The following is a 23,110-nucleotide window of genomic DNA, read 5'->3' on the forward strand; positions in this document are numbered from 1 at the left end:
AGGGGGGGCGGGTGCATGTTTCTGCACTGGTGTGTGCTGGCAGGTGTGGGGAGCAGACGGGGGGTGCGATAGTTTGTGCTTTTGTGTGGGGATTGGAGAGTGGAGCGGGAGGGGGGGCGGGTGCATGTTTCTGCACTGGTGTGTGCTGGCAGGTGTGGGGAGCAGACGGGGGGTGCGATAGTTTGTGCTTTTGTGTGGGGATTGGAGAGTGGAGCGGGAGGGGGGGCGGGTGCATGTTTCTGCACTGGTGTGTGCCGGCAGGTGTGGGGAGCAGACGGGGGGTGCGATAGTTTGTGCTTTTGTGTGGGGATTGGAGAGAGGAGCGGGGGAGATGTTTCTGCACTGGTGGGTGTGTGCTGGCAGGTGCGGGGGGCGGGCTGTTGGTTTGTCAGCTGGTTTGGGGACGCATGTGCAGTAGAGATTGTGAGGGAAAGGGTATGGGCATCCCTTTTTAAAGATGGCGGCACCATTCACTTAAACAAGTATGTAGTTTGTAGTAAGTGTGTCTCTGTAAATCTTTCATTAGACAAGCTAGAAATATAGTGTTTTTACACAGTAATAGTAGTACTATTTAATAGTGTGCTTCATAGATTTTGACTTTCCTTGTCCTTTAAGTTTTATCTTTTTTCTATTCAGGCCTCGCCTATTCATAGATCAGCCTCCCATTCAAACCACTCCCCGGTTGTTAAGGTAATTTGGTCCACAGCAACCAAATAGCTGCTGAAACTCCAAACTGGAGAGCTGCTCAACAAAAAGTGAAATAATGAAAAAACTATAAATAATACAAAAAGAAGACCAGTTGCAAATTGTCTCAGAATCTCACTCTCTGCATCAGGGGTCCCCATATTTTTTTACTCCTGAGCAACATTTAAATACAAATAAATGTTGGGGAGCAACACAAGCATGAAAAATGTTCCTAGGGGTGCCCAAAAAGGGCTGCAATTGGTTATTTGGTGGCCCCATGTGGCCTGGCAGCCTATAGGAGGCTCTGTTTGGCAGTACGTCTGGTTTTATGCCTCCAATATGTGCCTTCAAGCCAAAAAATTAGAAATGAGCTCCTGCTTTGAGGCCACTGGGAGCAACATCCAAGGGGTTGGGGAGCAACATGTTACCCCTGAGCCACTGTTTTGGGATCACTGCTCTACATCATACTAAAAGTTAACTTAAAGGAGAAAGAACAGCTTTATCAGAAAGGTCTATGTAAATACAGCCATAAGCACTCACAGAAACTCTGCACTGAGTCCTCTATCAAAAGAAACTCAGGATTTCCTGTCCTCTTTTGTGTACACATGTTTTTTGGTATCTGACTCCTCTCTCAGAAAAAGCCTTCATTCCCGGGGCCAGAGTCCATGCAGTTCTCTCCGCTCTCCCTTCTCCTGTTCCCCCCTCCCATAAGAATTCATAAAACTCACTCCCCCCTCCCATCAAAATGTGTAATCTGAGCTACCAACAGCTTCAGCTGCAGCAGAAAGTTACAAAGACCAAGCTAAAATGGCAGCTGCTATCTTAAACAAACAGAGGGAACTTCTAAGGGCTCTTTACTCCGGTATGGTAAAGCTTTCTGCAGAATAAATATAGCGTTGTAGGTGGCACTAATGTGGGGAATGTATTGGCAATAAAATGCCTTTCCTTTTCCTTTAAAGGTGAACAACCCCTTTAATTGACATAAGCTTGTCTGCCATATTTGGGAGTCACGCCAGCTGCTTTCTCATTCTCTTTGAACATTCCATACAGGCACTACTTGCTATACTGCACTAATTTCCCTATATCCGGCCCTTTACACCCCTCTCTTACCCCTATAGTGCTCTACAACTGTGCCACCCCCTGCCTCTAATGCCAGTCTGCTTGTGCAGAGAACTCTGAAGGGCACTCAGGCACAACAGGGCCTAGAATGGGTGTCAGTAAGGGAACAATACAAGGGAACCCGGCACCAAGGAACTGGGGAAATATCTTTAGTCCCTAGGCCTGTATATTGGGTCTCCATCACTGTCATGGCATTTTTCTGTCCATTATCTGATATTGCTTGGCACAGATCTGTAACAAACTGGCATTTTCTTGCTACTGTCCATCATCTGATATTGCTTGGCAGAGATCTGTAACAAACTGGCATTTTCTTGCTACTGTGCATTATCTGATATTGCTTGGCACAGATCTGTAACAAACTGCCATTTTCTTGCTACTGTCCATTATGTGATATTGCTTGGCGGAGATCTGTAACAAACTGGCATTTTCTTGCTACTGTGCATTATCTGATATTGCTTGGCACAGATCTGTAACAAACTGCCATTTTCTTGCTACTGTCCATCATCTGATATTGCTTGGCAGAGATCTGTAACAAACTGGCATTTTCTTGCTACTGTGCATTATCTGATATTGCTTGGCACAGATCTGTAACAAACTGCCATTTTCTTGCTACTGTCCATTATGTGATATTGCTTGGCGGAGATCTGTAACAAACTGGCATTTTCTTGCTACTGTCCATTATGTGATATTGCTTGGCGGAGACCTGTAACAAACTGCCATTTTCTTTTCAGAAATGAGAACAGCAATGAGAACTACACGACAGATTTCATTTATCAGCTTTACTCGGAGGAAGGCAGAGGCGTGTTTGACTGCAGAAAGAATGTATTGGGCCACATGCAGCAGGTAATTGCGGCCCAGGGAGCGCCGCTAGGCGCTGATCCTTCCTCTCATCATGTGACTGCACTGATCCGCTCCAGGCTTTGCAACATAGCTATGAACCCCTCTAGGCATTTGAAATGGATCAAAGCAATTACTTGCCCTTTAATCACCGTAAGCAACTGTATTGCTTTGTATGTCACAGGGTGGCGCTCCTTCCCCGTTCGACAGAAACTTCGGCACTAAAATTTCTGCCAAAGCCGTCCAGTGGATTTCCAAGAAGTTAAAAGAAACCTACAGGAAAGGTAAGGCCCCCCAGGACATCATATTGTTCAACCCTTGTCATTGTGCAAATTATCCCAGAATCAGATTGGAATACTCTGTGGCGTAACATCATTATTTGGTGTTTATAATTGGTTGTGTTAATTAAGATAATACCGGCTTGCTGTAACCCTTTGCCTGTCCTTCCTTTGCATCCCAGCTGCATGCTATATAGATATATAGATAGATATGTACAGTCGCTGCCTGTTAGTGGTGCACATAGTTTAAACCTCTTCTGTTTGCTCTGTTCTTTTTTCTTCTTTTATTTCTCTGGCTACCTGGAATCTTAGATGAAGGTAATGTGCCTTTTTTTGCTATCAATATGTAACCCAATTAACCCATTAAATAAATTAATAAAAAAGAAGTAGAACACTAATACCTTTCCTCTAATCCTAACATACACTAATCACAGTTCTCAGTAAGCAGAATATCAGACAGGAGACTGTAGTCACTAAAGACCTCTCCATCAGGCTTGATTCAATTGGATGATCACAATTTTTTAAAGGGTAACTGCAGCTGCCAAACGAAAATTTGTAAAAAGAGCCCCAGACAAGACAGAGACCCCTAATATATCTATCACTGACTAATATATCTACCATTTTATATGCTGAAATCCAGCTGCAAAACAGCTCTTCTCTTTCTGCATTATGTAAAATCCTGGCAGGGGAGGAGGGACTAAAACATTAGCAATCACGAAAAGGCTGCATTTTTTTTTTATGTATATTGCAAAGTTGCAAGGGGCTCTTGTAACCAATAAATTCTTATTACTGATTATTTAAAGGGCCAGTATATTACAGACAGCTCTGTGATTAGAATATTCCAATTCTCTGAATGACTAGTGTACAGTGAAGGGGGGTTGGCTATAGTATTATTCTAGCTCAGTTCAATTAAAAGTTACACAATGACACAAGTGACACAGTAGGTGCCTCAGTCTCTCTGCCTGGGAGTTGGTTTCTAGCCACCCTCCTCTTATACAGTCTGTCCTCCATAACTGTTCCATGTACTGGTGTTTCTGTTGTGTTGTCTCTAAGCTATACAAGACCAAGGCTTAGATTTCCCAGTTCTTTATACTGTAGCCCTTGCACCATCTTTGTAGCCTTCTTTAAACATCTTATTTATTTATTATTTGTGCCTTCCTGTAGCCAGAGCCTTCAGAACTGATAGTGGTGATCAAGGTGAGGTCCCATCAGTGACCTATAGAGTAGCACCCTAACCCCATTGTACCAATTATTCCACTTTCTTCCAACAACCTTCCATATAAGCCCTTATTGGATCCCTTTTCAATGTTATTTCTGTGTGGGGCAACGTACAACCAATGGTGACCCAGCAGGTCACAGCTTATAGTACATGGAGAACCCTGAGCTTTCCCCATAGATAGAACCAGAATACGTGCAATCAGCTCTGATAGGAGCAAAGAATTTCTCACCCCGGAATCTTGCTGATATTGTTGTACTCTGCTATTTCCAGGCAGGGTATTCGCCAACACGGACGACAGCGTTTGCCTGTTAGGAATGCGCAGGAGGAACCTTCTTTTCCAGCCAGTTACACAACTCAAGGACGAAACAGACTTCAAGTAAGTAGCTCCCCCCCCCCTTGTGCCCTTTTGGGGTTTAATGATTTATAGCATCAAGCACAATATAGAAATGAATGGAAAGAGAACATAATTAGGTGCATATAACTGTGCTCTGCCTCTCCACAAAACCACTTCTTCCTTTAGTACAGGTGTGGGACCTGTTATCCGAATGCTCGGGACCTGGGGTGTTGCAGATAAGGGATCTTTCCATAATTTGGATTTCCATACGTTTAAGTAAACTAATAAATTGATTTAACCATTAAATAAACCCAATAGGGCTGTTCTGCCTCCAATAAGGGGTAATTATATCTTAGTTGGGATCAAGTACAGGTACTGTTTTATTATTACAGAGAAAAGGGAATCATTTAACCATTAAATAAACCCAATAGGGCTGTTCTGCCCCAATAAGGGGTAATTATATCTTAGTTGGGATCCAGTACAGGTACTGTTTTATTATTACAGAGAAAAGGGAATCATTTAACCATTAAATAAACCCAATAGGGCTGTTCTGCCCCCAATAAGGGGTAATTATATCTTAGTTGGGATCAAGTACAGGTACTGTTTTATTATTACAGAGAAAAGGGAATCATTTAACCATTAAATAAACCCAATAGGGCTGTTCTGCCCCAATAAGGGGTAATTATATCTTAGTTGGGATCCAGTACAGGTACTGTTTTATTATTACAGAGAAAAGGGAATCATTTAACCATTAAATAAACCCAATAGGGCTGTTCTGCCCCAATAAGGGGTAATTATATCTTAGTTGGGATCAAGTACAGGTACTGTTTTATTATTACAGAGAAAAGGGAATCATTTAACCATTAAATAAACCCAATAGGGCTGTTCTGCCCCCAATAAGGGGTAATTATATCTTAGTTGGGATCAAGTACAGGTACTGTTTTATTATTACAGAGAAAAGGAATCATTTAACCATTAAATAAACCCAATAGGGCTGTTCTGCCCCCAATAAGGGGTAATTATATCTTAGTTGGGATCAATTACAAGGTTGATTGATTGATTGAAATGAAGTCTAATTCAGAGCTCTCTAAGTAAAGGGTTTCTGGATAACGGATCCCATACCTGTATGACCAGCCACGTGGCTTTTGAACCAACTATTTTCTCTAAAGGGCGTCATTCAGTGGTGTAACTATAGAAGAAGCAGACCCCTCACAACCCGCCTCCCTGCCAACCCCTCATGTCCCAACTCAGTGCCTGCCCCTCCCTCACATAAGGAGTAGGTGGGGGCGTGTGGGGCAGGTAGTACTTGCTTTGCACAAGAGGACCCTGTTTTTGCAGGGTCCTGCCCATGCCAGTCATGATGAGCCCTAATAAAATAATCAAAAAAGTCACAGCCATATGTACACTAGGATATTTGTATCTTGCTCTCTGTGTAGTTTAATCTTAGTTATGAGTCATGTGACAGATGACGTCACTAAAGAGCAAGTAGAAGGATACAGCGTGCTGGTTATTATTGGCTTTGCTGGAGTCCTGAGAGTATCTTGTGTCCCTATGTACAGGCACAGGATTCCCAAGGAACAGTGGTGGCTGAAGATGAGGCCTTTGATGAAGATTCTGGCCAAGTACAAGACAAGCTACGACATTTCAGACGCCGGGAAGCTGGAACACGTGAACATGTGCAGACGGAAAGATGAAACGGGACCCATCTGAACTTCATGCCCAAACCTATTGTTATCGCCTATCTACATTGTGTGCTGTAGCGCCATAGTCTGTCACTTGCCTATTGCTATTTATTGCTCCAGCACTTTCTGTCCATCCGGTTTCCATTGCGAGGCCCGCGCAGCCCCAGTACCATCTATACATATCTCTCCAGCCCAGGCCCGCGCAGCCCCAGTACCATCTATACGTATCTCTCCAGCCCAGGCCTGCGCAGCCCCAGTACCATCTATACGTATCTCTCCAGCCCAGGCCCGCGCAGCCCCAGTACCATCTATACATATCTCTCCAGCCCAGGCCCGCGCAGCCCCAGTACCATCTATACATATCTCTCCAGCCCAGGCCCGCGCAGCCCCAGTACCATCTATACGTATCTCTCCAGCCCAGGCCCACGCAGCCCCAGTACCATCTATACGTATCTCTCCAGCCCAGGCCCGCGCAGCCCCAGTACCATCTATACGTATCTCTCCAGCCCAGGCCTGCGCAGCCCCAGTACCATCTATACATATCTCTCCAGCCCAGGCCTGCGCAGCCCCAGTACCATCTATACGTATCTCTCCAGCCCAGGCCCGCGCAGCCCCAGTACCATCTATACATATGTGTAAATGCCACACCCACCTGTATTCCAACCCATTTTACTCCGGCTCCAATATTCCACATATTGCCTTTATGAGTAAAATGGGACAACAAAAAACCCCCAACATTTGGAAACGTTCCTGCTGCGTAGTTGAGTTCTGCTTCTATTCCACTTTGTACCAGAGACGTAATGATTCCACACGTACAATCAATGTGCAATGTTTGGATTTTTGTTTTTTTAGTGACAAGTTATATATGTTGGTGTAAAATCACAAAAATAAAAAAAAAAACTCGCAAACCAAATAGGAATCTTCGCTTATTGCAAATCTGGTCTTCCACCAAGACTTGAAAGGGAACATTCACCTTAGTTGCTAGGATGTTAGCCCATAGCAACAGAATAGCAAGCTACATTCCCAACTACAAAGCAAATGAACCATACCATTGAGAGACTTAAGGTCCCCATACACGGGCCGATTCTAGCTGCCGATATTGGTCGCTTAGACTGATTCGGCAGCTATTCGGGATGTGTATGGGCACTACTGATGGGCCTGCCCAACCAATATCTGGCCTGAAATCGGCCAGATATCAATCGGGCAGGTTAAAAAATTTGGTCAGTCCCCAAATCGACTGCCCCATTGCCGCCAATATAATTTGATCTTTTGGCCCTACACGTTCCCCGATATCACCCACCCGTAGGTGGGGATATCAGGTGAAGATCCGCTCACATGAGACAATATGCCCTTTTAAAGGGGTAATTCACCTTTGAATTAACTTTTAGTATGATGTAGAGATGCCTATTCTGAAACGATTTGCCATTGGTCTTTAGTTTGCATTATTTGAGGTTTTTGAAATATTTAGTTTTTTGTTCAGCAGCTCTCCAGTTTGGATTTTCAGCAGCTATCTTGTTGCTAGGGTCAAATTTAACCTAGCAACCAGACATTGGTTTGAAAGAGAGTAATAAAAAAATAATGAAAATTGTGGTTTCACAGAGCAATAGTTTTTGGCTTCTGGGGTCAGAGACCCTCATTTGAAAGCTGGAAAGAGTCAGAAGGGAAGGGAAATAATTCCAGAACTATAAAAAATGAAGACAGCCCAAGAAGTTCCCTGTGTTTGCTTAAGGTAGCAGCTGCCATTTTAGCTTGGTAGCTCAGATTACACAGAGATGGGAGGGGGAGCGAATTCTGATGGGGGGGGGGTGGAGGATAAGGGAGGGGGAGAGAACTGCACAGACTCCAGCCCCGGGAATGAAGCATTTTTCTGAGAGAGGAGTTTAGTAGCTGTAACAAGTAGCTGCTACTAAGTAGCTCTGTGTGTCTTCTTCTGCCCATCTGGAGGCCCCCTCAAATGCACGGATTTATAAATAATCTGCCCATTTCATGTAGAAAGTTGGACGGCGCTGCAATAGAGAGAGAACCTGGGAGCAGGAGCGCTGTATGTGATAGGATTCACTCTAGCAATGTACTCAGATAAAAACAACTAGAAATTTAGTAGAAATGATTTATTTGGCATTAGTGACATGTGACCACATTAAAACTCTTTAGTAAATGAAACTCCTATAAATAGAAATCCATAAAAAGGTACAATAATATCGTATAGCGTTGACTCCTTTCGTAAAAAGGTCATCGAATTATCCACGAGGGATCTTTTGCAATGTTCCTATTTTCTGGCCCCAGGATAGCGGTTCCACGAGTGCACTGACCGGCAGTTAGGTACCTGGAAGGGAGAAGAGGCAGGTCACATGGGAAAAAGCACTCAGTGGGGGGGGGGGGGCAACCTTTTTTACTGATGAGCCACATTCTAATATAAAAAGAGAGTTGGAGAGCAACACAAGCATGAAAAAAAGTTCCCTAGGATGCCAAATAAGGGCTGTGATTGGCTGTTTGGTAGCCCCTACATGGACTGGCAAATGTGAGTTTACAGCTCAATACATAAAAACTCACCCATGTTCTATTCATTCCTATGGTTTTATAAGCGTATTTATCAAGAAAGAACTCCATTTGATAAATATGCTTCTAAAAATCCCATAAAAAAAATGGGTGAGTTTTTATGCATTAAGCTCTAAACTCACAATTTGACGAATGGCAAGAAGCACTGAGAGGTATAAGCCTCTTCTCTGCCAGCTGAAATACATCGGCAGTGACACACAGATGCCATTACACTTCCCCTTTCTTTCTGCCATTAATGCTATAAACATCCCACATGAACATGCCCTCACTGTAAAGTGGCCATACACGGGCTGATTCTAGCTGCAGATATTGGTCCTTTAGACCGACTCAGAAGCTTATCTGCCCGTGTAGCGGCACTAATGACGGGCCTGCCCAACCGATATCTGGCCTAAAATCGGCCAGATATCGGTCAGACAAGTTTAAAAATTTAATTGGATCGGGGACCACATTGGCTCATTGATGCAGTCCCCGAACTGACTGCGCCTATACCCGTCATTATTCAATCGTTTGGGCCCAGGGCCAAGCGACCAATTAGCCTGAATTGGCTTGATATTGCCCACCCGTAGGTGGGGATATCAGGAGAAGATTTGCTCGCTTGGAACCCTTGCCAAGCAAGTGGATCTCAGTGTGTATGGCCACCTTTACCCTGCCCAGTATTCCCAGCCTGCACCTTGTGTTTCTTTTCTTTCCCTTTATGATGGGAAGCCTGGGGGGCACAGGTTCTAAATGCCTTGTGTAATTAAAACCCCCAAACGTACTTGTTACTGGCGTTCGTTAGATCTGAATGGGTGACGGCGAAAAGCTGCTCTCTGTGCTTCTGTTTCATTTCATCAGAGATGCCGTGTAGGAAATGATTCATGCCTGCAATAAGAAGCACACAAGTCATGGAAGCGCCATGTTGGAAAATGCACTTCATTCATGCTATAGGGCAGGGGTCAGGAACCTTTTTGGCTGAGAGTGCCATAAACACCACATATTTTAAAATGTAATTCCGTGAGAGTCATACAGTATGTTTGGCCGCGGATGCTGTGGGGCAAGGTAGGGTGGGTCCCAAGGATGCCGGATGCGATGCGGAGAAGGGCGTGTCCTGCGCTCGGCGGATAGAAGACGTGTTCTAAGGCTTAGAACACGTCTTCTATCCGCCGAGCGCAGGGGCAAGGTAGGGTGGGTCCCAAGGATGCCGGATGCGATGCAGAGGAGGGTGTGGCCTGCACTCGGCAGAGAGAAGATGTGTTCTAAGGCTTAGAACACGTCTTCTATCCGCCGAGTTCAGGGGCAAGGTAGGGTGGGTGCCAAGAATGCCAGATGCGGAGGAGGGCGTGGCCTGTGCTCGGTGGATAGAAGACATGTTCTAAGGTTTAGAACACGTCTACTATCCGCCAAGTGCAGGCCACGCCACCCGTTATTTTTTTATTAAAGATTTGGCAGAGAGCCAGATGCAGCTATCAAAAGAGCCATAGGTTCCCTACCCCTGCTATAGGGGATATGACATATTGGTGGGGAATTTAACAACAAAAACTCTGCAACGGATTCCAAAGTTATTCAAAAATCCTGTCCCTCGTACCTAAGCCCGTACATCCCAGCCTAATTCTTTTTTGTAAAGGCAAATTTTATTTGGTTCTATAACATACAAAATCACAACAAAATATACAACATTGGCTAGTGACCATGTATACTACACAGCACAAAGCAAAGGGGACACATATTACATTCACCGAGAGGGAGTGGAAGTAAAGGAGGTGGAACTAAGTCCCGATTGCCTCCAGGGGATCCAGGTTACAGTTCCTCTGGCTTCATGGCTGATCCTAGACAATTTATGGCTAGGATCCAGTTTTTGGAACTGTGGGGTAGCCACTTGAACTTCTAAGCACAACTCAAGAAGAACTGAATGACAGCAACCAAACTTATAATGGAAAGTAAGTGGCACAAGCAAACTGATTTGGCTGTACTACAGGAAAATAAATTCAATCCAGGCAATCAGGACCTGGTAGAGATACAAGGATCCATTTTTACCTTTATCAGAAGGAGCTATGGGGGAATCAACAGCAGAAAACACAGAGAGCTTGGCTTCATCCACATCTTGCTGGGTAAACTGGCCTGATTTCGCCCAATCGGCTGCTTTTTGAAATGTTGACAATGTCGACAGTGAATTTGGATCTCTGAAAAATACACAGAAAGTATATATATATCCATTATACTCTACTTACTCTTTAATTAACCCTATAGTGCTCCCATAGCCCCCTTTGCACTATGTGGTGGAAGCAACCTAAACACCCATTAATGGCATTCTTACGCCTTTATAAATGGACTTTGGTCTTTGAGATCTCTCCCAAAAAAAAATCTACAGCAGGAGTATTGTGATTCTCTTAACCCCTTGCTCCAGCATTAGTGCTTTGCCTCCTTCCCTTCATTTTCCCTTTACATATACCGACAACTAAGCAGCTCTACATGGCCGTTAATGAAACTTCATGCAACTTCAGATTATGCTGAGCTGTTTAATATCTTACCGATAAGAGTAAAAGCCAAAAATCCCATCGAAGCTGAGCTTGGCACCACCACCATAGGCACCGCCCTTTTCACGGATCTCTCCATGGAGGAATTTAGCGGTCATGATGCGCGCGAGGATACGGAGGCTTAAGGGGAAAAGTATACGTTTCATTGTGAGATACTGGAATCACGCACACACCTTCAGCAGCAGTGCATAGTATAGGGATAATAGGGTCATGCTACTAATGATCTTCATGTTACTACAGGTTTGGGATCCATTATCTGGAAACCCATTATCCAGAAAGATCTCCCATAGATTCCATTATAAGCAAATAATTCTAATTTTCAAAAATAATTTCCCTTTCGCTGTAATAATAAAACAGTACCTTGTGCAGGTATAGGACACATTATACAGAATGCTCGGGACCATGAGTATTCCAGATAAGGGGTCTTTCTGTAATTTGGATCTCCATACCTTAAATCTACTTAAACATCAATAAAACATTAATTTAACCCAATAGGATTGTTTTGCATCCAATAAGGATTATTTATATCTTGGTTGTGATAAGTTACAAGATACTGTTTTATTATTACAGAGAAAAAGGATATCAGCTTTAAAATTCGATATTATTTGATTAAAATGGAGTCTATGGGAGACGGGCTTCCCGAAATTCAGAGCTTTCTGCATAATGGGTTTCCGGATAAGGGATCCCATACCTGTACTTGGGTTTATTTAATGGTTAAATGATTCCCTTTTCTCTGTAATAATAAAACAGTACTGTACTTGATCCCAACTAAGATATAATTACCCCTTATTGGGGCAGAACAGCCCTATTGGGTTTATTTAATGGTTAAATGATTCCCTTTTCTCTGTAATAATAAAACAGTACCTGTACTTGATCCCAACTAAGATATAATTACCCCTTATTGGGGGCAGAACAGCCCTATTGGGTTTATTTTTTGTTTAAATTATTTTTTTAAGTTACAGAATAACCCCTTATCCGCAAAACTCCTGGTCCCGAGCATTCTGGATAACAGGTCCCATTAGATTTGCTTGCTCCTTGGTCAGTAGGGTGTTTTGGTCACTGCTACTTTTTCTAATTTGTGCGTAGCATTTCATGAATAAGGTTACACCTAGAACTCACCTTTTTCTATATGGGTAACATCAATTAATTGTGTTGCCGGCCTTGGCACCTTACCTGGCATAATCAGGGTGTGTGTACGGTACAGTCCTCACACACTCTCCAATGTAATTGACTGGGAAGGACAGGGAAAAGTGAGTTTTCATTTGACAGGGTTTGAAAGTTGGATCCTGTAAGACACACACAATAATGAGGACTTTTCCAGTAACATTAATATTAAACAAGAATTTTCTAAAATGGACAAATGTATTTTTAGCTGTAATATTGGTGTGTAGGCGCCATCTCAGTGCATTGTGCCTGAGTCTGAGCTTTCAGCCAGCGCTACACATTAGAACTGCTTTCAGCTAACCTATTGTTTCTCCTACTCCCATGTAACTGGAGGAGTCCCAAGCTGGACTTGGATTTCTTACTATTTTGATACCTACTGGGAGCTGCTATAGTGCTCCCTTCCCATTGTTCTGCTGATTGGCTGCTGGGAGGGGGGGACATCACTCCAACTTGCAGCTCAGCAGTAAAGTGTGACTGAAGTTCATCAGAGCACAGGTCACATGGCAGTGGCACCCTGGGAAATGAAGAATATGGCTAGCCCCATGTGACATTTCACTGCTGATTCTGCTGGAGAAGCTCTATTAACTGATGGGATTTTGAAAAATATCATTTAGGATTTGATTCAGTATTTGGGGTTTGGCCAGATCCTAAAATAGTGGATTCAGTGTATCCCTAATGTAAAGGGCAACAAAAATCTCCCTGTGGAATTGTTTGTGGCGCAGGGAAGCATTTTGTATGGACCAGGATAATATGAGGTGTGTTGCTTCTTATGCATTGCCTGGGCGATTCCATCTTTGTATTAATGTGGCCATGTCCCTCGTGACACTGTACCATGCTCCTTCTAAGGCATTATTGCTGTAACACAACAGGACGCCTATGGAAGGGCCAACCAGTGACACATTGGAAGTTGAGACAGTAACCATTTCCTATCACATCTTGGCTGTAAGGGTGCCGACTACCAAAACCTCATTTGACTGGTACATGTAGCCAGAACCAGCAGTGCAAAGAAGAAAAATGGACAGTAAGATAACTTAGTTTAAAATCTGAAATGTATAATTGGAAAAATTCTTATGGATTTAGAACCCCTTGAAAAACCTTGTTTTAGGCCATGACATTTTGCTTTGTATCTATTCTGCTGATGTGTGAATTCCTTCGGGTTATTTTCCCCATACATTTGCCTGAAGCAGCATTTCCTTATGTTCCTTTTCCATTTCACTTCATGGTTCTTAATTTAGACAGAACATAAGTATTAAGGTTTTGGAGCCTGATATCCTTTATTTTGATCGTCTTACTTGCCCTTTTAACATAAAGGGATGTTTCACCTTTAAGTTAACAATCAAAGAGCTACCGAACCAAAAGCTAAATTACCGAAAAAAAAAGAATAAAAAATGAAGACCAACTGAAAATTGTCTTAGAACATCACTGTTTAATTTAAAGATGAACCAAACCCTTATCCAGTCCTCTTAAAGGGGAACTCCGGCTTCTGACCCAAAATTTGTTAAAGAGTCCCACACAACACAGGAACCCCTAATATACCTATCACTGTAATCTGTTCCTTCAAATTGTATGAATAAATACCCTTTTATATGCTGAAATCCAACTGCAAAACAGTTCTTCTCGGAGAAGGGACTAAAACGCTAATGTTACAAATGTAACAACTTCTCCACAGCTTACAGACAGAATGCAGGAACTACATAACCCACAATGCATTGCACCATGATTTTCCTTTCCTTATTGAGATCACGTGTGCAGGGAATTGTGGGATTTACAGGTGAACTTGGAGCGGTGTTAGACATGGAGAAAGTTCACACTGTAGTCAATGTGCCCCATACGTAATATCACTTATAAACATATTAAATTGAACAGGGCCTGGCAAAGGGACAGTATGATATAGAAAATCACTTACGCCGACCAACTTTCTTGTGGCTCTTCGAGAAATTTCACTTCCAGAGGAGGAGGGACTGGATGATTTCTGTAAAGCAGAACATAAAATAAGTTCTTTTTAGATAAATGAAAGGAACATGTAAATTGGGATTTTGTCCCCCATTTTATCCTAGTCAGATATAATTCCATGGTCGTATTGGTCATTCATAGGTATATAATGTTAGTCAGGCTGGTCTGAATTTGCATGGCCTTTACTTGTGTATATGGGCCAGAAACAATTCAAAATTCCAGTTGGAATATTCTCTGCACTGGGTCAAACTGGTTGCATATTCCCACAACTGGATCCAACCACTGGTGTGACTGCTACACTATTGGAACTTGCCCTTACCCAACAATATTGCCAGAAAGCCAACGACTAACTCAGAATCGGGGAGGGGGGTGGAATACATTCCTTCCTGAACCCAAACTGCTACCAAGATAACGCACTAGGCCAATAAATATATAATGATACAGTTAAACCCTTTTCTGATAGAAAGTCCACCAATAAATCACTCGTTACAGCTACTCTTGGTAAGGAATTCCATAACCTTGATGCCTCTACAGTAAACGATGCCTTCTAAATTTGTCCATAGATGATATGTTCCCAAGTGATAAGCAGAGAGCAGAACGGTGGGAGAGCATGACTTTGGGTGGATACTTAGTCGCATGACTGGATACCCCTAGAGCAGTGATCCCCAACCAGCGGCTCAGCAGTAACTGAGTAATGTTTCTCACCAACCCCTTTTAAAGTTGCTCCCAGTGGCCTCAAAGTAGGTGCCATTTTTACATTTCTGGCTTGGAGGCAAGTTTTGGAAACTCCAAGAAAACCTCCTGCGGGCCAGCAGCCCACATGGGGATACCAAACAGCCAATCACAGCCCTTATTTGGCATCCCCAAAGAACTTTTTTTCATGCTAGCATTGCTCACCAACACTTTTTACATCAGAGTGTGGCTCACAAGTAAAAAAGGTTGGGGATCCCTGGCCTAGAGTGATATAATGGTTCACAAACCTTATGTGGCACCCAAGAATGGCCATAATAGAACTAACCAAATGTACAAATGGACTAACAGACCTGTGTATCCAACTCACAAGGAACCAAATCTTTAAACTATTTTAACCAAGCTGTACCTCAACAACATGGGGTCGGATAGACTTGCGTTCCTTTTTGCTGCGAGAGATTCCGGCCAAGAAGTGTTCTATTTCCTTGGAGGCCGCTGGCATCTGCTGAGGGGTGGCGTTCACTGAGCACCTGGGGGCGGAAAGTTCTGATTTATCAACGGATTCCTAAATTCTCATGCAAAACTTATATATATATATATATATATATATATATATATAAAAAGACCAACATGCGGTGCACTCAGACCTAGACACTATGTTGTGGGTGCGTGTAAAACAGCTCAAATCGCAGGGAGTCCACCTCAAAATACCTTACAGTGGTACCTAGACATACATATTATTAGAATAAAGCTTGGCAAAAATTTTATATATATATATATATATATATATATATATATATATATATATATATATATATATATATATATATATATATATATATATATATATACTGAGGGCCGGGCATAAAATCATAATGCTACCTAGATATTCACTGTCAGCATAAACACTTTTATAAAGAAATAACATTACAGAAATAAATGCAAATCAAAATCTCTATTTAACCCATTTGGAGCCAGTGTATTTAAACGATGAATCCATTCTACTTCAATTTTCTTAAGGAGTTTAACTCGATCTCCACCTCTCCTGGGAACAGGGACATGTTGTATAAGCCAATATCTAAGATCATCCGATGTATGTCCCAATTCCAAGCAATGTCTAGACACTGGAAGAATCTTATTACCAGTGTTAACCGTTGTGAGAACCTGTCTTTAACTTTTTGAATCGTTTCTCCAATATAGATCAAATTACATGGGCAAACTAACATGTAGACCACAAAATTGGTATCACATGTGTGATGCCCACGTATTTTATATGATCTTCCTGTATGGGGGTCAGTAAATTGTGATCCTGTTAACACAAAACGACATACCCAGGAAAGTAAGTTTTCGTGATACAGGAGGGACCTCAGCTCTTACCAATCTACCTCCTATAGAATTGCCCCTGCGATAAGACATCATAGGAGCATGTTGAAATGTTTCAATTGAGGGATATGACTCCCTTAATAAATGCCAATGCTTCTGCAAGATAGAATGTAACCGGCCACTTTGTGCATGATATTGAGAAACAAATGTCATCCGTTGTGTGGATTTGCGTTTGTTTGTTTGATTGACTTATTCCTCCCTGTCCACTCACTTTAGATAGCCCTCCCTGAAGAATATGTTTAGGGTAACCCCTATTTTTAAATTTTTTATCCATTTTTCCTAGGTCCTCTGTAACAATATCTGGATCATTAGCTATCCTACAGACCCGTGAGAATTGACTAATAGGAATAGATTTTTTAACAAATATAGGGTGGAAGCTATCAAACCTTAACAATTGGTTACGATCCGTGGGTTTTGTATAAATGCGTGTAAAGAATTTTTGTTCGCTCCTACCAACCTCAACATCAAGAAAGACTATTTTGTGGATATTAGCTGTCATTGTACATTGGATATCTGGATGGGCCCTATCTATCTGATTTGCATTTATTTCTGTAATGTTATTTCTTTATAAAAGTGTTTATGCTGACAGTGAATATCTAGGTAGCATTATGATTTTATGCCCGGCCCTCAGTATATATATATATATAAAAATGTTTTTGCCAAGCTTTATTCTAATAATATGTATGTCTAGGTACCACTGTAAGGTATTTTGATAGCTTTCTACATTGATAAGTACCAATTATATGTGCAATATACAGGACTGATGTGCCGGCTTCCACGTATACCGAATACACTGAGGTGTTCTGTCTCCATGGTGACCCGTCACGTCATTTCCTGTATTCAGCTATACAAGGAAGTAACAGACTATACGAACGATTGATTATGTTCAGCCACGAGGCACGCTTGAGAAAGGGAGCGAGATACTCCCGAAACGTCGCGTAGATGTGGCATAACAGACTGATAAGTATCATTGCTATACTGCTTTGAATGGCTTTTGTACCTTCTTTTAAAATGATGCTTTAATAAAAGCTAAGTTTTATGCTTTTGGAGTGCGGCTCAGTTGGAGGATATATATATATATCAATTAAACATTATATAAATCCAATAGGATTGTTCTGCCCCCAATAAGGGGTAATTATATCTTAGTTGGGATCAAGTACAGGTACTGTTTTATTATTACAGAGAAAAGGGAATCATTTAACCATTAAATAAACCCAATAGGATTGTTCTGCCCCCAATAAGGGGTAATTATATCTTAGTTGGGATCAAGTACAGGTACTGTTTTATTATTACAGAGAAAAGGGAATCATTTAACCATTAAATAAACCCAATAGGGCTGTTCTGCCCCAATAAGGGGTAATTATATCTTAGTTGGGATCAAGTACAGGTACTGTTTTATTATTACAGAGAAAAGGGAATCATTTAACCATTAAATAAACCCAATAGGGCTGTTCTGCCCCCAATAAGGGGTAATTATATCTTAGTTGGGATCAAGTACAGGTACTGTTTTATTATTACAGAGAAAAGGGAATCATTTAACCATTAAATAAACCCAATAGGGCTGTTCTGTCCCCAATAAGTGGTAATTATATCTTAGTTAGGAACAAGTACAGGTACTGTTTTATTATTACAGAGAAAGGGGAATCATTTAACCATTAAATAAACCCAATAGGGCTGTTCTGCCCCCAATAAGGGGTAATTATATCTTAGTTGGGATCAAGTACAGGTACTATTTTATTATTACAGAGAAAAGGGAATCATTTAACCATTAAATTAACACAATAGGGCTGTTCTGCCCCCAATAAGAGGTAATTATATCTTAGTTGGGATCTAGTACAGGTACTGTTTTATTATTACAGAGAAAAGGGAATCATTTAACCATTAAATTAACCCAATAGGGCTGTTCTGCCCCCAATAAGGGGTAATTATATCTTAGTTGGGATCAAGTACAGGTACTGTTTTATTATTACAGAGAAAAGGGAATCATTTAACCATTAAATTAACCCAATAGGGCTGTTCTGCCCCCAATAAGGGGTAATTATATCTTAGTTGGGATCAAGTACAGGTACTGTTTTATTATTACAGAGAAAAGGGAATCATTTAACCATTAAATAAACCCAATAGGGCTGTTCTGCCCCCAATAAGAGGTAATTATATCTTAGTTGGGATCAAGTACAGGTACTGTTTTATTATTACAGAGAAAAGGGAATCATTTAACCATTATATAAACCCAATAGGACTGTTCTGCCCCCAATAAGGGGTAATTATATCTTAGTTGGGATCAAGTACAGGTACTGTTTTATTATTACAGCGAAAAGGGAATCATTTAACAATTAAATACGATCCTCTTCCTTCGTCTCCTTTTGACCAGAACCTGGGGCCCATGCAGTTGAGTGAAATACTGGCTTTTTTCTTAAAATTCAGCTGTCCATTCTACTGCACATACGCATAGACCGAGGGAGGAAGAGGAACACTTTGTCGCTTACACCCCGGCCGGTGAAGTTTTCTCCCAACAGGAGCACCAACCCAGGGTTCCAGGTAAGCAGATACAATAACTGGGGGGGGAGAGTAGTGCCTAATATTTTGGCACCCCTGAATGATTGGGACATTCCTTCTCCTTTAAAATGTAGTCTATTGGATATGGCCTTCCTATAATTCTGAGCTTTCAAGATAATAGGTTTCTGGATAACAGATCCCATCCCTGTATTCCAAAAAAGAAAAGTACTCGGGATAAACTGGGTGAATTCCAAATGAAAAATTCTAATAATACAATGTTAATTGCATTTGTTTAAAAATCTTTCTTGGACATTAGGAATTCAACGAAGTCCAAAAAATATGGATTTCACTGCATCTTTTAACTCGGTTACATCGGCCAGCTGCCCCATGAGGCAGGCGTTATACACCAGAAATATGAGGCCCCCTTCTAGGAGGCAGCTGCCTGTATTTAAGTTTTAAAGCTGAAAATGTGAAGACATTCAGAGCACAGGAATAATGCAAACTACCTCATGTTGTCACTGAGCAGGACGTATTTCCGAATCCGAGATAACTTGCGCAATATTGGGCCCATTTCCGGCATTTCTGCAATTCTCTTTATCATTTTCACCTGGAAAGAAGACAAACATGTTAAAGGGAATTATTGATAGGCAGAAATATAACAATCTGAAGAAGCTTATATGTTCTAGAGTGGTACCATTACCTGGTCCATTCCACTAAAGAGTTCCTGTAATTCCCCTGCGGGTGTGAGAGTTCTGCCGGCACGGATGGAGGCATACACATGTCCCGAGTCTGGGATTCCATTGGACATTTCTTGGGCGCTCATACGGACCAGCACCCTTAATCGTTCCTCATCATCGAAATGGGGGCTGCAAAGAATTGCCAGAAAGGGCGGCTCATGAAAATATTACAGTCCAGACATCTGTCACACTGTCAGGGCCCCAACTCGCTACACAATAAATACCCCGGCTTACTAACAGGCTCAGCTATGAAGGCAGAATTTGCAAATCAGTAACAAGTAGGAAGTCCGACCACTATTTTTGCTTTTATTGGCCGGTGATTATTTCCATAGCTCATTTGTGTGGGTGGGCAATGGGGTTTGCTTTTGGTCTCAGAAGCGACATCTTGTGGTGAAGTAGGCACATGACAAGCTGTAAAAAGATGGTACAGCTATGGGATCTGTTATCCAAAATGCTTGGGATCTGGGGTCTTCCGGATAAGGGATCTTTCCTTAGTTTGGATCTCAATGCTTTAAGTTTACTTAAAATCGTTTAATTTAAATCATTAAATAAACCCAATAGGATTGTTTTGCCCCCAATAAGGGGTAATTATATCTTAGTTGGGATCAAATACAGGTACTGTTTTATTATTACAGAGAAAAGGGAATCATTTAACCATTAAATAAACCCAATAGGGCTGTTCTCCCCCAATAAGGGGTAATTATATCTTAGTTGGGATCAAGTACAGGTACTGTTTTATTATTACAGAGAAAAGGGAATCATTTAACCATTAAATAAACCCAATAGGGCTGTTCTGCCCCCAATAAGGGGTAATTATATCTTAGTTGGGATCAAGTACAAGGTACTGTTTATTATTACAGAGAAAAGGGAATCATTTAACCATTAAATAAACCCAATAGGACTATTCTGCCCCCAATAAGGGGTAATTATATCTTAGTTGGGATCAAGTACAGGTACAGTTTTATTATTACAGAGAAAAAGGAAATCATTTAAACATTAAATAAACCCAATAGGATTGTTTTTCATCCAATAAAGATTCATTATATCTTAGTTGGGATCAAATACAAGGTACTGTTTTATTTATTTTACAGAGAAAAAGGAAATAATTTTTAAAAATGTGAATAATTTGATTAAAATGGAGTCTATAGGAGATGGCCTTTCCGTAATTCAGAACTTTCTGGATAATGGGTTTCCGGATAAGGGGTCCGATACCTGTACATCCTAGAAACAACTTGTTAGAGACAGGGTTGGACGGGGGGGTGCAGAGGCCTTATTCCTTCTGTACAGGGGCCCTGTGATAACTGTCACTACATGTTTCAGATAAATGCACGGCTGTTGTTCTCTATATAATACATTATTATGTATTGTGGTGTAAGACTGACCCTGCTGAGTAGTTGATCAATATGAGCAGGGTGGGCTGTCCACTCTCTTACAAAGGGTCAGCTTGGACATATGCATTTGTTTGATTTTGGTTCAATTCCCCACTATATGTTTAATTCAATAGGGAAGGTGAGGCACCTTCACAAGAGGTATGCCTGTTTTAAAAGGGATGTAAACAATTTTATATTGTTCAGAAGCTAAAACTCAATTTACCCTTTAATCTACCTTTACAATTTACTAGCATTGAAGGATATATTGCCTAATACCTGTTACATACAAAACCCTTACCTGTTAAATATTTCACTCCACAGATGCATCATGTCAGGCAAGTTTCTGTCTAAACACAAAGAGGAGAACACCACCCCCTAGAGAACAGAGAGAGAATATGAATTTACTTTTTGCCCAGTCTCAATAATATTTCTACTTCTACCTCTAGTCAGACAGCATTCTCTTTACCAAGCTCTTGGCCCTCAAATTCATCCTTGCTGTGATGGATCACCTTTAGGTTAACTTTTGGTATTCCTAACAAGTTTGCAAATGGTCTTCATTATTTATTTTTTATAGTTTATGAATGATATGCCTTCCCTTTTCTGACACTCTCCAGCTTTCAAACAGGGGTCACTGACCCCAGCACTGCTCTGTGATGCTAGAATATAATTGTTAGTTATTGTTACTTTGTATTGTTTACCTTCCCATTCACTCCATCACCTGTTCATATTCCAGTATTTCAATCAAGCCACTGCATGGTTGCTAAGGTAAACAAGACCCTAGCAAACAGATAGCTGCTGAAATGCAAACTGAAGATCTGCTGAATAAAAAAGCTAAATAACTGAAAAACCACAAAGAAATAAAAAATGAAGACCAATTGCAAATTGTCTCAGAATATCAATGTCTACATCATACTAAATGTTAATTTTAAGCTTTAGCCCTGTTTTCCTATGGCTTCCATGATCTCTGAGCACTCATCTCCCCGCCCCCAGTATCCCTGCTTTTATGCACATTCCCTGCCTTCTGAAGCCATTTTGCACCCTCTGTCCCACTGCTGGATCCACTGCCTACAATTTGCTTTGCTCCCTGTTCACGCCTCGCTTCACCTGTTCATAAGTATCCAGATTGGAGTCATCTGTTATAATGTGGGGGCAGACAGACATTCCTCCTGTCGTCAGCTCCATTTGTTGTGCTTGTTCCCGGTAATTATAGACCCCGCAGCCAAGCCTGCACAAGAAAGAGCAAATAGTTCCCACTGTCAATCAGATGTCTCCACTTACTGGCACAATAATATTGTTGAATGTATATCAATTTAATATATATTCAGCATCATGAAATCAGCAGTTGACACTGAATGTGCAACAGAAGCATCCCCTGCTCCTGTGCCATGAAATGAAGTTACTGATGCAAGAACTGTCTCTTCACAATGAGCAATAAAACTGAGCAGAGAAGCAGCAAGAGGCCCCTCCTGTATCAGTACATGACGCTTCTGGCTGGTTCAGATGGTCAGAACAAGCAAATGCATGATATTAGCAGTATAAAACTACAAATAATTTGTATAATTATATAGGCATGAGTATTACTATGATGGGTCCCTACCCTGTTAATACTTACTTGGTAATGACTGAGCAAAAGAGGGGCACATATGGTTTTAGTTCCTCAGGAAGAGTATTCAGGCTAGAGACTGCCCTGAAATATACCATTCCATTGGTTGGCTGAGCACAGTATTGCACAGGGACGTCGCCTGCAACGTGACATAATAACATCCAGTATGACATCACTAAACACATCCATTAAGTTACCACGTTGTCAGACAAAAATGGCTGATTTAAATTGTACTTGTATCACCAGGGCCACCCCAAGTGAGGGCCATTATAAACCACATACTTACAATGACTAATTAAAATTTTCCACCTAGCCTGATCGACATGTAACCAAGCCCCAGGAAAAGTGATCACTGTCCCATAGATGGGCTGCCTATTGAGTCCAGTAGGGTCAAATGAGGGAGCGAGTCTCTGCCTGTCTATAGGCACCCGGTGGGGACTGGGAGGGAGGTGAAAAGTGGAAGTGGCCGGAGCAAGATACGCAAAATGGCTG

At 41.6% G+C, this 23,110-nt stretch overlaps 2 protein-coding genes across 10 annotated transcripts in view; one reads left to right on the top strand and one right to left on the bottom strand.

Moving 5' to 3' along the window:
* The window catches only part of pfkp (phosphofructokinase, platelet), a 47,902-nt gene extending 40,836 nt beyond the window's left edge, over positions 1-7,066 (top strand). For 2 of the 8 annotated variants that reach the window (XM_012964440.2, XM_012964441.2), the window contains exons 19-24: positions 637-690; positions 2,535-2,646; positions 2,825-2,924; positions 3,231-3,236; positions 4,408-4,513; positions 6,031-7,066. In XM_012964440.2, the coding sequence (XP_012819894.1) occupies positions 637-690; positions 2,535-2,646; positions 2,825-2,924; positions 3,231-3,236; positions 4,408-4,513; positions 6,031-6,181 (529 nt within the window). In that variant the 3' untranslated portion in view covers positions 6,182-7,066. 8 annotated transcript variants of the gene reach the window in all.
* A 1,180-nt stretch (positions 7,067-8,246) lies between these two features.
* Positions 8,247-23,110, bottom strand: part of pitrm1 (pitrilysin metallopeptidase 1) — a 38,555-nt gene continuing 23,691 nt past the window's right edge. For both annotated transcript variants that reach the window (NM_001045797.1, XM_031903425.1), the window contains 12 exon segments: positions 8,247-8,476; positions 9,468-9,570; positions 10,723-10,868; positions 11,217-11,342; positions 12,396-12,508; positions 14,293-14,358; positions 15,439-15,559; positions 19,415-19,515; positions 19,609-19,774; positions 21,314-21,390; positions 22,120-22,240; positions 22,628-22,757. In NM_001045797.1, the coding sequence (NP_001039262.1) occupies positions 8,383-8,476; positions 9,468-9,570; positions 10,723-10,868; positions 11,217-11,342; positions 12,396-12,508; positions 14,293-14,358; positions 15,439-15,559; positions 19,415-19,515; positions 19,609-19,774; positions 21,314-21,390; positions 22,120-22,240; positions 22,628-22,757 (1,364 nt within the window). In that variant the 3' untranslated portion in view covers positions 8,247-8,382.

This window comes from Xenopus tropicalis, chromosome 6 (genome assembly GCF_000004195.4).
Source record: "Xenopus tropicalis strain Nigerian chromosome 6, UCB_Xtro_10.0, whole genome shotgun sequence".
NCBI classification, from domain to species: Eukaryota; Metazoa; Chordata; class Amphibia; order Anura; family Pipidae; genus Xenopus; species Xenopus tropicalis.